This window comes from Dasypus novemcinctus, chromosome 7 (assembly GCF_030445035.2).
Source record: "Dasypus novemcinctus isolate mDasNov1 chromosome 7, mDasNov1.1.hap2, whole genome shotgun sequence".
NCBI lineage: Eukaryota > Metazoa > Chordata > Mammalia > Cingulata > Dasypodidae > Dasypus > Dasypus novemcinctus.
In genome coordinates, this window is record NC_080679.1 from 34,995,225 (window position 1) to 35,010,207 (window position 14,983).

Genomic DNA, 14,983 nt, shown 5'->3' on the forward strand with positions numbered 1-14,983 from the left:
GTTGAAGGGACCAGACAAGGCAAAGTTTATTAACAACATTCACAAGACTGTTTTCACAATGCGTCAATTTGCCAAAACCTCTTTATCACCTGCATGAATGTTTCTAGAGTAACCCAATGACCCTAATTTATCGTTGCAATTATGGAAATCAAGGTGGTTTGCTTTATGCAAAATTAATAAATCAAAATTCAGTTTTGGGCAAAGCATGGATACACAGATTATTGTTCAGGTTTTACAGTGATCAAGGCCTGTTTAGTGTCTTGGCAGATCTCTTTACATGTGGTTATCATTACTTTTCAATTATTTAAATGTCCTTTTTTTCCCTAGTAAACTAGTGTCCTCAGATATGGGCTATTTTGAATTTCCATTACCCAGACGAAGTTTCATTCATTCATTTCATGATCTATGAAACTATATATACATATCATAGTGTATTATTATTTTTAATAGCATGCAGAGTGTGTTATTATTTTTCAATGTTGCCTTCTCAATAGGCTTTAATTTCTCGAAGGCAGGGATGTATTAGGCATGGCCACCCCCATACCTCTCCCCTCTGCAGCCCTCAGCATCATCACCATGCTTAATACAGAATTAGGAATTGGGTACACATGACTTTACAACCAATGCTTGCTCAATTTATCTGCAATTTAAGGTCTCTTCCAGGGATCATAGTCTCTGCTTCCATTATTGCATTGTTTTGAGAGATTGAAGTGTTTAAAATGCAACATCGTGGAGTCCAAATATGTGCCATTCAACATTACATTCTAAACACATTAGCCTCTCAAAAGGATAATGATGTAAGCAGAGAATGTGATGGCAGATTAACAAACACAACTGAAACCTAGGGTAGTGGTTTGCAACCCTGGATTGTACATTAGGATCACCTGGGTAGGTTTCAAAACATACACAGCCCAGACCCCACTCCTGGCCCAATCCCAGACCAATTAAATCAGAATTTTTGTGCGATTTTTAAAAGCTCCCTGTTTGTGACTCTCATGTACAGTCATGGTTGAAAACCATTTAGCTAGAAAGATAAGAACTGAAAAGAAAATGGGCAATAATGAAAAAGAAAAGTTGATTCTATCAATGTTCAATCAATATAGCCCAAATTCAAAGGAAGCTTTAAGTAGAAAGGCTGATGAATCCTTGCATAAATTCACACATTTGGTACAGAAAGGACTCTACTATAACACTAAAGCCCAGACTGGGATCCTGCCACCCCTTAGCCGCAGAGCCACAGAAGTACCTGCAATAGGAAAACCTCTGGATCACCCTGTGGAAATATTGGGAAGGCACTTGGCCAAATTCATTCAATGTTCATTCTTCAAATATTTATAGAACACCTACTATGTACCTGGTATTATTCTAGGAGATGGAATTCAACAGTGGACAAAATATACAAAACCTCCTACTAGTGCAACGGTGAAGTAAAGCAGTCAAAAAGAAGCATTGGCATTCTAGACAGGATGGCCAGTGACAGCCTGATGATGAAGGTGACTTTTAAGTAAATATGCGAATGAAATGAAAGAGTTGCCCTGTGGACCTCTCCAGGAAGAAAATTCCATAAAGGGACCAGCAAGTACAAAGACCCTAAGTATGTCTAGTATGTCAACAGTCAAGAGACTATGTGCCTAGAGTCAAGTGAAGAAGGAAAGAGCAGGAAAAAGGTAAGATCAGAGAACTTACAGAGTTCTAGATAGTATAGGGTCTTTAGATCATAGTAAGGACTTAATTACTGAATAAGATGAGAGAACCACTGGAGGGTTTTGAGTGGAAGAGTGACATGCTCAAACCTATGTTTCAATAGGATTACTTGGGCAAATGAGAGTAATTCAAAAAAGGGCAAGGTGGAAGGGAAAACCATTTAGGAGGTTACTGTTATCATATAGGTGAAAGATGATTAGACCAGGGTTTAGTAGTAATGAGAAGTGGTGGGCTTTGCTGATGGACTGGAAGAGAAGAATAAGGGAAGAGGAGTCAAAGGTGATAGAAATACACTATTATAAATGATAGGCTACAGTTAATAGTATAATTATTAAAATGTTCATTCATGAATTGTAACACAACAACCACACTAATGCAAGGTGTTAATAATATGGTAACTGTGTTTTATGCATGATTTCTCTGTAAACCTACTTCTCAAATAAGAAATAACATTTTTAAATGGTGATCGCAAGGTTTTTGGCTTTGCCATTAATGAAGTTGGGTAAATCTGAAGGAGGGGCGAGTTTGGACATATTAAATTTGAGATGTGTGCTAGGCATTCAACTAGGGAAATGGAGTAAACAACTAGACACAGATCTGGAGTTAAGGCGAGAGTCACCCAAATCTTTGTGAAAAAGTCATGGGGCAGTCTGTATTAGACATGAATTAGATCCAGTGAGCAGAGAATTAATATTTTAAAAGCTTATCAGACTTTTCTAGAAATGGAGGAAACCAAATCAAAACTGACCTGGTTTCAATGGTTTTTCCTTTCTCAGACCAGTCCTTTCCATGTTTTCTGTTTCTTTTGTTTTGTTTTGTTTTTTTTTAAGCTCCAGGGTTCAGGGATTGAACCTGAGAACTTGTATTTGGGAAGTTGTTGCTCAAACACCGAGCCACATTGGCTCCCCTGAGTTGTTTTTTTTGTTTGTTTGTTTTTGCCTGTTGTTTGTTGTTTTGCTTTTTTTCAGGAGGCACCAGGTACCAAATGCAGGATCTGCCATGTGGGAGGCAGGCACTCAACTGCTTTGGCCACATCCTCTCCCCCATGTTCTTGTAAGTAACTTTGACATAAGGAAAGTTTTGCTGGAAACAACAGCAGGAAGTGAGCAGTCTAGGATGGAAATCCTGGTCTTTATCATCTGTCATAACAATGTGCGGCTTAGTACTCACTGCCAGGTACTGCATCCTTTGGTTTTATTTGATTTATTCTCAACTAGATTATATATTTCTTGCAGATAAATTCAGATATCTCTGCTCAGTGTCTTTTCCCTGGATCACCAATATATAATTGTTAATTAACAAGTATATTTTAGCTTCCCCAAATCATGCCAGCCAAATCCAATTGCTTTTCAGTCCTGAATGCCTGCAGTACTTTTGGCCTCCTCATACGTGGGTAGGTTCCCTTGTAAGTCCTCTTACACTGACAGTATATAAACCAAGGAACCCTAATTCTTCTTCTAGCGTCCCCTCTAATGGGTCACCCAATGCTGTGTACACACACATGACCAGAAGCTCAGTAGCTGGAAAAGACTCTATCAGTCAAACAGCTGAAGGGCAGGTGGTCTAGAAAGGACTTGGGAAAAACCAAAAGGTGTAAACACTCCACATATGAAATGTTTTTCTTGCTTTCACTAAGAGCCTGTTTCCATGATGGCATCAAGAAATCCTAGATAGTTTACTAGTAAGCTTACAGAGATCTAATTTAAAAACTATTGCTTTAAACTCCATTTTAAAGTTGTTTACTCAACACATAGGGATTCTGTAAGAACCTTCCTGAGGGCTTAGATTTTGTTTTATTCCCTGATGTTTCTTGAGCACTTTGAACAATGCCTGGCATAAAATAGGCACTCAATAATATTTCTTGAGGAATAAGTGACTACAAACAAACCATGAAAATACTGAAGCCACCTTTAATGGAGATTCCTTAGTTTTAATAACTATTCAGCATTTTTAACTTGACAAAATAAAATTTGATCTAAAATTAATTATATTTTTGATGGAATTTTCAGATTATTAATTTTTATGAGGAATCTTTAAGCTTGTTTTAAATTAAAAGCATAGAAAAATATGCATAGACTATCCTGTTTTGTAAAAGTATGAATCACTAATTTATTTGCTAATCAGTACATTCATTCATTCCATTACATACTTACTAAACACAGGGACTATGTTAAATACCAGAGAAATAATGGAAATTCCTACCTTTAAACCACTGAGAAGTGAATGGGAGAGCTAGACTTAAAGAGAATATGATAATGAACAACTAAGCATACCAACCAAAGATATGTTTAAAATTTTATGGAAATAGAGGAGAGTCCCTTAACCTGATCTTATGCATGGGGAGGCTGGATCTTGAATGGAGGATTCTTAAAGGATGAGTAGGAGTTTTCCAGGCAGAGGGATGGAGTATGAGAGGATTCCAGGCATCAGGGCCAACATGAGCAAAGGCCTGAAAAGTGTATTATGTTCTGAGGGAGACTCCAAACATTTGGAGCTTACAGGCAGGAGAAGCAGGCAGCCGGTCATGGAGGGCCTGGTATATTGGAGGACTTGGGAGTTAGAGTTTTACCCTCTGTATCAGGAGAAACCAACACATTATTTTAAGCATGATGGTGTCATGATCGAATCTGCTTTTTAAATAGATCACTCTGCTGTTGAGGATGATTTTATGAGACAAGCCAGGAGGCTGTGCATCCCATTAGAATGTAGCCCAAGTAAGGGATACAAGTAAAACATGATAAAGGCATGACTTAAGGGATCAAAGGAAGTAGTACATTTGAAAAATATTTTGTAGACCAAAATGGGTAGGACTCTGTGTTTAGTGGAATGTGCAATTAAAGATGAGAGAGTAATCAAAGGTAGCTTCTAGTCTCCAAGTCTGCATGAATGCATCCATCATCTGAAGTAGAATAGAGGACCAAGAGCTCATTCAAGGGGAAGACTGAAATGCTGGAGAATTAGGTACTTCGAGAATTCAGTTGGAATTTTGGTTTGCAGGTCAGGAGAGAGAACTCGTTTGGAGGTACAGAATTAGGTGACCTCAGCCTTTGGGACAGAGATAGTAAATGAAGCTGGTGGGGGAAGGGTGGATGGAGGTCTTCCAAGGAGAAGAGGCAGAGTGAGAAGAGAGAAGAGTCCAGGATAGATCTCTGGGGAAACCCAGTGTTAAAAAGGAAAAAAAATGAAGATGAGTTCTCAAAGGAAACAGTCAGGAATGCCAGGAGAACAAGCAGAGTGTGGTGTCACCAAGGCAAGGGAAAGCTACAAGAAGTAGGCAAGATGGTAATATCAAATGCAGCTGTGGTTTAGTAAAATGAGGACTATGAAACAGAAATTAGGTTCAACAACTCAGAGATTCTTATTGATACTAGTGAGAAGAGTACCAGCACAGAAACATAAACATTGTAGTGTTATAAAAAGTCAGATGGAATTCAGTTTGTATCGTGCTTCCGCTACTTACAAGATTGAATATTACCTCTCTGAACCTCAGCTTCCTCTTTGGTAAAATGGAGACAAAGATACCCATATCCCTGTGGTGGTTGTGAATTTATAAATGATATATGAAATTTATTTATCATATAATAGAGGAAAGCAGAAGCAGGGGTAAGAGGCTGAGGAGTAATGGGAGGTGAGGAAGTTGAGAGGATTTCAGCCTTCCATGGCTCCTGCAGCACCATGTCCTACTAAAGCCTCAACCTGCAACAATGTCTGCATTAGCTCTGATTGTGGGTCGGAGGGAGTAAAATCAAGGAAGGTGTTGAGAAACAGGGCTGCACATGGGAGGTGGAGACCACAACTTTGTAGAAGTACCAGTCTAGATGGTTGAGTGATTTTTCCCCAGTAGCACTTGGAACTCTAGGGCAGAGACAGAGAAGGTAGATCTGAGTCTTGATCTGGGGTTGGAGTGAAAAGGGGCAAATACAAAGGAAGAACAGGGAGAAACAGCATTCATGATGCTTATGGGGCTAGAACAGATAGAGAAGGAAAACAGGGCTGGACAGGGCGTGATAACCTATAGGCAAATGAAAGATCTAGGGCAGTGGTTCTCAATCAGAGGTGAGTTTGCCTCCCCTTTCCCTGGGGACATCTGGCATTGTCTGGAGTCACCGGAAGTTATTCCAAGTGGGGGGAGTAGGGGGAGCTGATACCGGCATCTAGTGAATAAAGGTTAGAGATGCTGCTAAATATTCTGCAATATTTACAGGATAGCACCTCAAGATACAGCATTATCTGGGCCCAAATGTTAACAATGCCAAGGCTGAGAAATCCTGATCTAGGGACTGCACATTCTTAAACACATTGTAAAAGCAAACACCTTTCTCAGACAAAAATTCTTTGTGGGGAAATTTATTGACTGATTCAAACTTTTAATTGTCTGCAGCATCTAGAATAATACTTCACTTATAGCAATGATAACATAATGCTAGCAATAGTAATAACAGCTAACAATAATTGTTTACTATGTATCAATCACTTTACAGTGCTTTACATGCATTTTCTCACCCCCTTGTAACTGCCTAAAGTAGAGCTGAGTATTATTACCACTTCCATATTACAAATGAGTAAATTGAGGCTCAGACAGTAAGTGACTTGTCTGAGATTACTTGGCTACTAAGTAATGACGCCAGATAATTCAATGAGCATGTGTTAAATGACTGCATAAGGCCATGATCTGGCGTTTCTTATACTCCCTCCTCCTCCAACTTGAACTTATCTGAGCTCCCTTTTTTATTTGCCTTTTTTCCCTAATACTGTAACAATGCTTGTCATCAGGCACATTTATCACACAATAGGCACAAATGTCTCATAATTAAACCTGCAAAGAACAAAGAATACATCTAGGTAGACAGGCCGTATCACAGGCCTACTCTTTCTAAATGAGACAAACATACTTTTCATTTTTAAGAAAACACAATGAAAATGCTTCCTATTTTATGAGTTGAAATTTGCTGGTTGGTTGTTGAGTCGTGTGTAGGTGTTAATAAAACAAGATTTGGGGAAGCGGACTTGGCGCAATGGATAGGGCGTCCACCTACCACATAGGAGGTCCAAGGTTCAAACCCAGGGCCTCCTTGACCCAAGTGGAGCTGGCCCATGCGCAGTGCTGATGCGCGCGAGGAGTGCTGTGCCATGCAAGGGTGTCCCCTGCGTAGGGGAGCCCACACACAAGGAGTGCACCCCGTAAGGAGAGCTGCCCAGCGTGAAAGGAAGTGCAGCCTGCCCAAGAATGGTGCCGCACACACAGAGAGCTGACACAACAAGATGACACAACAAAAAGAAACACAGATTCCCAGTGCCACTGATAAGGATAGAAGCAGTCACAGAAGAACACACAGCGAATGGACACAGAGAGCGGACAACTGGGGGGGGGGGGGAGGGAAGGAAGGGGCAATAAATAAAAAATAAATCTTTAAAAAAAACAAGATTTGGAAAAATAAATAAAAATTTTTAAAAAAGATTTTAAAGAAAAAATACGTATACACATTTAGGATTTTGCTCATTGCTTAAGCTAAACTCCATTCCTAACTCAACAGAATGTTAGTTAAATGTTCTTTTCCTAACTTAACTTGCTTTTCTTCATTTGGTCTTCATATGTCTTCCAGGTCATAGATAAAACTTGGTTTGGGAAACGGACTTGGCCCAGTGGTTAGGGCATCCGTCTACCACATGGGAGGTCCGCGGTTCAAACCCCGGGCCTCCTTGACCTGTGTGGAGCTGGCCCACGTGCAGTGCTGATGTGCGCAAGGAGTGCCCTGCCATGCAGGGGTGTCCCCCGCGTAGGGGAGCCCCACGCGCAAGGAGTGCACCCTTAAGGAGAGCCGCCCAGCGCGAAAGAAAGTGCAGCCTGCCCAGGAATGGCGCCGCCCACACTTCCCGTGCCGCTGACGACAACAGAAGCGGACAAAGAAACAAGAGGCAGCGAACAGACAACCGGTGGGGGGGGGGGGGGGGGTTAAATAAATAAATAAAACTTAAAAAAAAAAACTCGGTTTGGAGCCGGCTTTCCTCAACTATCTGTGCAGTCTCTCCTGAAAGAGGAACTGGCTCCCTTTCTACCAATAATACATAATACCTGTATCAATAAAATACCAACATTAAAAACCTCTAATTACCCAATGACTTTCTACATTGAGCACTTGAACTTGTTTAATCTTTACAAAGACCCATAAAGAAAGTATTATTATGTCCAATTTATTCATGAGAAACTGGGGCTTAAAGAAGTTGATTGCTCAATGTCATACACTAGGACAAATGCAGGCTGTTTCCAAAACTTGGGCTTTCAGCCACATACTCCAAATAAAACTACAGCCACACTGGGTACCCTATACTCCCACATTTTCCAACTGCAGAGGATATTTCTCAACCGAGACACATCTTTATGGGTTATCATTTTTAAGGAGATTTCCTTTCTGTTCTCTCCATTTTAAGAGCTTTGCACCTACACATAGTTGCTACTTTTGGCACCTGAAGCAGTTTCTGATTATAACATGGGTTTAGTCAGTGAGTCAGTCATCACAAACTTATTGAGTGTCTAATGGAAGCCAGGCACTGTTCTAGACACTAGAGACGCTGTTGTAAACTAGACAGGCAGGCACCCTTCACTCAAGGAGCCCCTCTTCTAGTGGGAGTGATGGACAATAAACATGTAAACAAATGCATAAAGTAATTCCAGGTATTGATATGTGCTGAGAAGAAAAAAGCAGGGTAATCTGCTAGTGGCCCACCTCTGAGGTGGTGACATTAGAGTTAAGAGTAAATTGACAAGAAGGATGTGGCCAAGTGAAAATCTGGGGATAGGGGTGAGGGGAAATGTTCAAAGTAGATGGAAAAACCAGTGCAAGGACCTGAGCAAAAATGGGCTGGCTGCGTTTGAGGGGAGAGCCTCCAGTAAGCCTGCAGGTTAGTGACCAAGGGAGAGGCCAGGGAGATAAGAGGACGCTGAGGCTGAGGAGGAAGGCAGGAGTCCCACAGCTGTAGAGGCCACGGGATGGTCTCAGTTCAAGTAAAGCTTCCCATTAAGGATAAGCTTTGTAAAAGACTTTTAAATGGGAAACTAAAGCTTTTTGACTAACAATTTAATTTGATTTAACAACATTAAAATATTTAGTATGTTTGATGGGCAATGCGGCCAATTCATGAGAACCACTAAAATGGAAAAAAAGACCAGTTTGTCAATCCCTCTTGTAGTGATTATTAACAATCACAATCACCTTTGTATATACATTGATAAAGCATCCACTCATTAACGTTGTAATATTCTATTAATAAGTAGAACAGTTGAACAGTTGAACATATTAATTGCTTCTTACCTCGTATCTTACCACTTGATGAATGCTATAATTTATTCAATCACAGAAATAACAAATAGTTCTTGAATTCTTTCCATGTGTTGGAATGATGTGTTTTCACATATATTCACTCTGTTAGTGGTATCCATGATTTTATGCAAGTGAGGACCAGAGAGGTCAAGTAATGTCACCAAGATCACACAGCTCGAAAGTGGTAGTTCTGTGATTTCAACTTACAGTGTCTTCTCTAGATCCAAAGAGTATATAGACATAAATTGTATCTTGATATAATTGGTTTCCTTGTAATCCTAACTTTGGAATTTTATGTGTTTAAACGTATTTTGAAAGCAGTTCATAGGCAATACCAATGTGCCAAAAAGGTCCGTAGCAAATGAAAGATTAAAACTCGTGCTCTAGATCCTCTACTCTAATAAAGGTGTTCACAAAATGCTAGAGAAACACAGTGGAGATGATGACTAAGCATATTTGGGGGAAGGTGGAGGAAAGGCTTCGTGGACAAATACGATGTTGGAATGTGGGATTTGAAGGACCATGAGAGGAGCAGAGGATGGAAACAGATGGCTGCTGTGGGGCTGGGTCTTGAAGTGGCCAGTAGGGATTGGCAGGATGCAAGTCAAGAAAGGAACTTAAGTACCAGTTCATGCTTGCCCTTTTATGCTAACTTAAAATGTTGGGCATTACATTGGGGCAGATGGAGAAATAGTGAAGATTTTTAAGTAGGTAAATGATAAGTGGGGATCTGTGTTTTTAAAATGATGTTCAGCAGTTTAATGTAAATGTAAAGGTCTCCATGCCTTGGCTTACTATGAGATCATACAAGGCATGGAAAGCCCATTCCATTTCATTTCCTTCCCACCTCAGCTACGAAACCTGCTTCTGTTTACCTTGATCCTGTGTACCAGAGGCGCAAAGAGAAATACAAAGAGCTCCACAGTAGCCATGGAGTTCTGGAAGATCTTCCTTCGGCTATTTTCTTCTTCATCATTGGAGCTGCTTTGGCAAGGCTGCCCTGGAGAACCTTGGTTTTCTACCTGGTGGATGAAAGCACTGCTGCTGCCCCCCCAGCTGGAGCCGCGGTCTGTGCCCCCAAACCGCTCACTGTTGCAGTCCTGGGGGGCCTCCAGGAGCATCCAGTGCAGGGTGTGAAGGAGCTTTGTCTCAGCAACACCCAGTTTATCCTGGTGGCCTGCATGGGAAAACCACACAGCAAGGTTAAGTCAAACTCTGTGACCAGAACAATGGATATTAACCCTGGGTCAAGAACATCTCTGCTCTACTCTACAGCTTGATTTCCTGGACACTAGCATTTCTCTAAGCTTCTTATAACGACTGCTTGCAGGACTCATTTATGGGCTTTCTGACTGGCTGCAATCTCTGTAGAAAGAAATGCTGCCATTTCTTCAGTCAGATTCCCATATATATTTCCAAATAGGTGGCATAGTTATTAAGAGTTTAGGCTCTGAAGACAGCAACTTGTCTATTTTAGACATTATAACCAGGAAATATCCCACGAGACAGGTACTATTTCAGCAGAGACCTGGAAGAGGGGAGGAAGTGGGATAGAGAAGAGTGAGTACACTAACATGGAATAGATGGCTAGGATGTATTGCCATGAGAGTAAAACAATTTGCAAAACAATGTAAAAAAGGAAAAAAACAATCTTTAACATGTGTGGACATATACATATAGTACTTCAAAGCTGGAGAAAAATGTCTGGAAGGGTATATGCCAAATCCATGGAAGTGGCTGTTCTGGGAGTTGGGAGGGCAAAGGGGACAACCTGGGCTAAGACTTATCATGGGTGGGTGAGAGTCTTCAGGTTCCCCATAATATTTTAATGTTTAAAAGGACAATATATTTGAAAACTACTTATAAATTTAAAAACAAAAGAGCCAGTTTCCTCATTGATAAAATGGGGAAAATAGTGGTATCAATGTATGGGGGTGTTGTGAAAATGAAATAAGATAATGTATGCATGCTGCCCATGAAAACAGTAAGTACTCAATAAATATTATTATGAGTATTGAACACAAAGGACAATTGTATACTATGAGAAAATAATTCAGAAGCACCAACCTAGCTTGTTCCTGTTTGAAAGCAGGGTTGCAGTGCAGTGGAGGACATGAGGCAAAGCGGCTTGTACCAGCTCCCATCTGGAAATGCTCTGGATGGCTTCAGAGAGGGCTGGAGAGAGGCCATGCAGCTTGTTTTCTACCAACACTCGTTCAAAGGACTGCAGATACAAACAAAACAAAAGCATGTAAAACAAGGAACCAGAGATTCTCATTGGTGGAGAAATGGACATCAAGGTCCTAAATACCTCAAAAGATGCAAATCACCAGACCAAATTCTCTGGGGTGTGTTCATATTGTATTCCACTGTATATATTTACATGCAAGTTAATGGGTCAGTGAAAATTTCCTCTTGTCTATCCATTTGCACGTTTTGATCCAATGTACATGGCTTGAATTATTAGATTTTTATTTCCATCAAAATAAGCTTCCTCTGACAAAGAGTATAACATCACACTTAACTGCTTAAGTTTTTGCATATAATATTTCCTAAAATACTTGCTGAGTCATTCAAAGGGGTTGTCACAATTGCAGATCAAAGTGAAATTGTTAACCTTTTGCTGAAGTGTTTTGAGGGCTAGATTTATGTCTTCATTCAACAGGTATTAACTATGATACAATTCTTTCAAAAATCTGATTTTGTAGTCCCTGATTTACCCTATGCCTCCAAAAATGGCCTTCTAACCTAATGCTTGACACCATAGAAGATATTCAATATAGAAGGAAGGAAGGGAGGGAGGGAAGGAAGTAGGTTTTTTCAATCTTTTTTCCTAGCCAGAGATACTCTCAGAAAGTGAAGCACCAAAGTATCAAATTATTCTGACTTGAGCTAAATACAAAAATAAATTACATTAAAAGGTCCTTATAAGAAAGTTATATTTGAAAATATCTCTTTGACAAAGTTGAAAGGCAGAGGATGCAACCAAACTGATCCCTACTTGAGTGTGTATGTGTGTGTGTGTGTTTAACTCTTCAGTTAGCCCACCACATTTTGTGGCCCTAACACATATAGGAATTCCTTACTATAGAAATATAGCCATGTAACAATTTGCAAATACGCATGTCAATATCTAAATGTGCACATATGCACCTTTAGACTAAAATATATGGAATATAAAGACCTTTATATGAGTTCTCAGTTTTAATGAAGTCTGTGAAAAGTTCATTTCAAATTTGCTTGATGATTTCATGATTTATTTTCTCACTGTGGAAACTCACCCTCAGAACTCAGGACAAGGGCACTCTTTTTCTGAATAAATATTAATGGCATTATCATAATTACTTTATTATTTTCTATTTTCTATTTTCAGACTATACAACAAATGCAAGACTTACAAGTTCAACACTTCACATTACTTTTTGAGTATTTCATAGGCATTTTTCATATAAACTTCCAGTCTTGACATTGTTGGTTAAGGATTTGACTTTTATAGTAAGTCATCGCAAGGCCCTCCACTGCCCAGTTCTGTTATCTCACAAATTCCTCTTCTACTACTGTCCCCCTCTCCACCCCATTATTTACTCTCCACTCTGGGCTATGCTCCTTTAGATTTGCTGCTCCCTCTGCTCCTTCCCTGAGCTATCTCCCTCCCTTCCTCCCTTCAGATCTTTGTCCAACAGTCACATTAGCAGGTAGGCCTTACCCACGTACCCCTTATAAAATGAAATCCCCGCCCTGAATTCTCCCTAATGTCCTTTCTTGCTTAAGTTTTCTCAAGAGCTCTTATCACCATCGGGCTTACTAAGTACTTCACTTATTTGGTTATGGTCTGTCCCTCCTCCACCTAGAATATAAACTTTATGCTTATTTTGATCACTGTTCTGACCCCAGAATCTAAAACCATGCCTGGCACACAAGAGTTGTTCAATAATAATTGCTGAATGAATTAGTATTTACAGGCAGTATGATTTAACATAATTTTTAATCCACGTTATCACATAATATATGGAGCTAATCATTAAATGATGAACATCACATACCACACAGGAGGCTTCATATTGCTTCCCCAGTTTGGGCCTCAAAAATGCACTGAAAAATTAATAGACATTTGTTATAAATATTAGTAAAAACAGTATTTAAAAATCCCTATGGCTTTTTTTCATTCAAAATGGTGCAGTGCTCTGAAACTCAAATTTCATGTTTCCCTATAGCTTGTTAATGAGTAGGTATTGAACAGCTGAGGACATTTTCTTTTTCACATCCAACTACGTATATGAAACAGATGCGAATATCTATGTTTTTCTGTATCTACTCATCGTGAAGACTTTATCAGATTCTAAATTGTTAGTGGTTAGAAGTGGTACATTACACGTGTACAGTCATATTAAAACTGAAAAATAAATACGACCTATGGGTCCTGATTTCTTATCTGATAAATCTTTAAATCATAACAACAAAAATAATAAAGGAAACCTTGCTTCTTGACTATTGGAATAGGTTTCAGACCTTTTCAGGAAAAAAAAAAATCCCTTATCAAAAATTCCCAGGGGCTTTAACTGGGAAGATTTTCACTGGCTGAATCCAAGCGAAAATGGTTAACAAGTGGGCATAGCAGATCTTAGCCAAACAGGAGCTGGAAAAACAACAGGTCACCGGGTTGGAATTACTGCAGGAGATGGAGGGGGAATTGGACGCAGGAGCACAGGCAGTCATAATTATCTTCCTTAGTTCCCTGCCCCCTCTTCCAGGGCTCTCTGCCCTCCCGCCCCCTCAAGGATGTATATATTTATTCGAGAACTGCCAATCTGCTTCTCGTCAAACTTCATTGAAATATTTTTTTTTAAATGCGTGTTTTTCAGAGGGTTCAGAGGGCTTGCTTTCCAGCTCCAGAGAGGGAGCTGCAGGCTGTGGCGCGGCCTCGGCAGCAGCGGCAGCGGCGGCGGCGGCGGCGGCGACCTGGGCGGCCCCAGGAGCGTCCCCAACCCAGGCCAGCCCGCGGCGCGCCCTCTGCGCCCCTCACCTGGTTTGCCGCCACAGAAAGGTCTGGATAGGCAGGGGAATGCCGCGGCCGCTGTCCTGCTCCTGGCCCTCGGAGCTCTTCCTCTTCACCATGATGGTGGCTCCCGGGAGTCCTACTGCAGGACCCAGAGCTGGCTCCTCACTAGCCGCCGCCGCCTCTTCCTCCTCTTCCTCCCGCTGCTCCCCCCAACTCTCATCCCCTCCTTCCCCGAGGCAAAGCCGGCTCTCTCCGCCCTGATCCCCCGTCCCTCTCCCCTTCCCCCGCACCTCCCCGTGCGTGGAACATGGCTGCGGGAGGAGGGGAGGGCTGGAGGAGCGGCGGAGCGGGGAGGGGGACGCTCGGAGGAGCTGTCCGCCTCGCCGCCCCCGCGCCTTGCTTTCAGCACCTCCCACTGTGGACAGCGGCCCTGGCCGGGCCCAAAGGCGCGCTGGGGGCAGGTCGAGCAGCCGGGGGATGGCCGAGAGAGTCCACGCTCTGCATCGCAGGCCGGTCCCCTGCACGGCCTCTTCAGCCGCCAGGATTCGGCTTTTTCCCTCCGAGCTGCACCCCAGGAGTGTCCCCTGTCCTGTTTCCCAACCTCAGCATCCGAAGAACTGTCACGGTCTGGGGAGGAGGAGCTTTGGAGAACCGCAGAGCAGTCACTAACTCTGTCATCATTCGCACCTCTAGCAAGGAGGTCAGGAGTCCACCCTCAGGGTTTAGCAGGAGAAATGCATGAAAATTATTAAAGTGTAAACTACGAAAGGAGGCAACTTTGGCAAGTCAGAGGAAGCTTGAAAGTTCTCTGATGTGAGAATTTATTTTTAAAAGGTAGCCTCAAAAAACTGACCTTGTTTTGCCAACTCAGGAATGAAAAGTCCAAAATGAACTGGTTACGGGTATCAATTAATTGCACCTTGAGGAAGGACATTCAAATCATGTTGTGAGGAAATTGTAC

At 41.4% G+C, this 14,983-nt stretch overlaps 1 protein-coding gene across 8 annotated transcripts in view; it reads right to left on the reverse strand.

The window, feature by feature from the left end:
- UNC80 (unc-80 homolog, NALCN channel complex subunit) overlaps positions 1–14,675 on the reverse strand; it is a 270,741-nt gene extending 256,066 nt beyond the window's left edge. For all 8 annotated transcript variants that reach the window (XM_058300212.1, XM_058300207.1, XM_058300210.2 and 5 more), the window contains exons 1-4: positions 14,047–14,675; positions 13,067–13,115; positions 11,091–11,247; positions 9,899–10,200 (exon numbers count right to left, since the gene is read on the reverse strand). In XM_058300212.1, the coding sequence (XP_058156195.1) occupies positions 9,899–10,200; positions 11,091–11,247; positions 13,067–13,115; positions 14,047–14,138 (600 nt within the window). In that variant the 5' untranslated portion in view covers positions 14,139–14,675. The remainder of the gene's footprint in view (positions 1–9,898; positions 10,201–11,090; positions 11,248–13,066; positions 13,116–14,046) is intronic.
- Between the last annotated feature and the right edge of the window lie 308 nt (positions 14,676–14,983).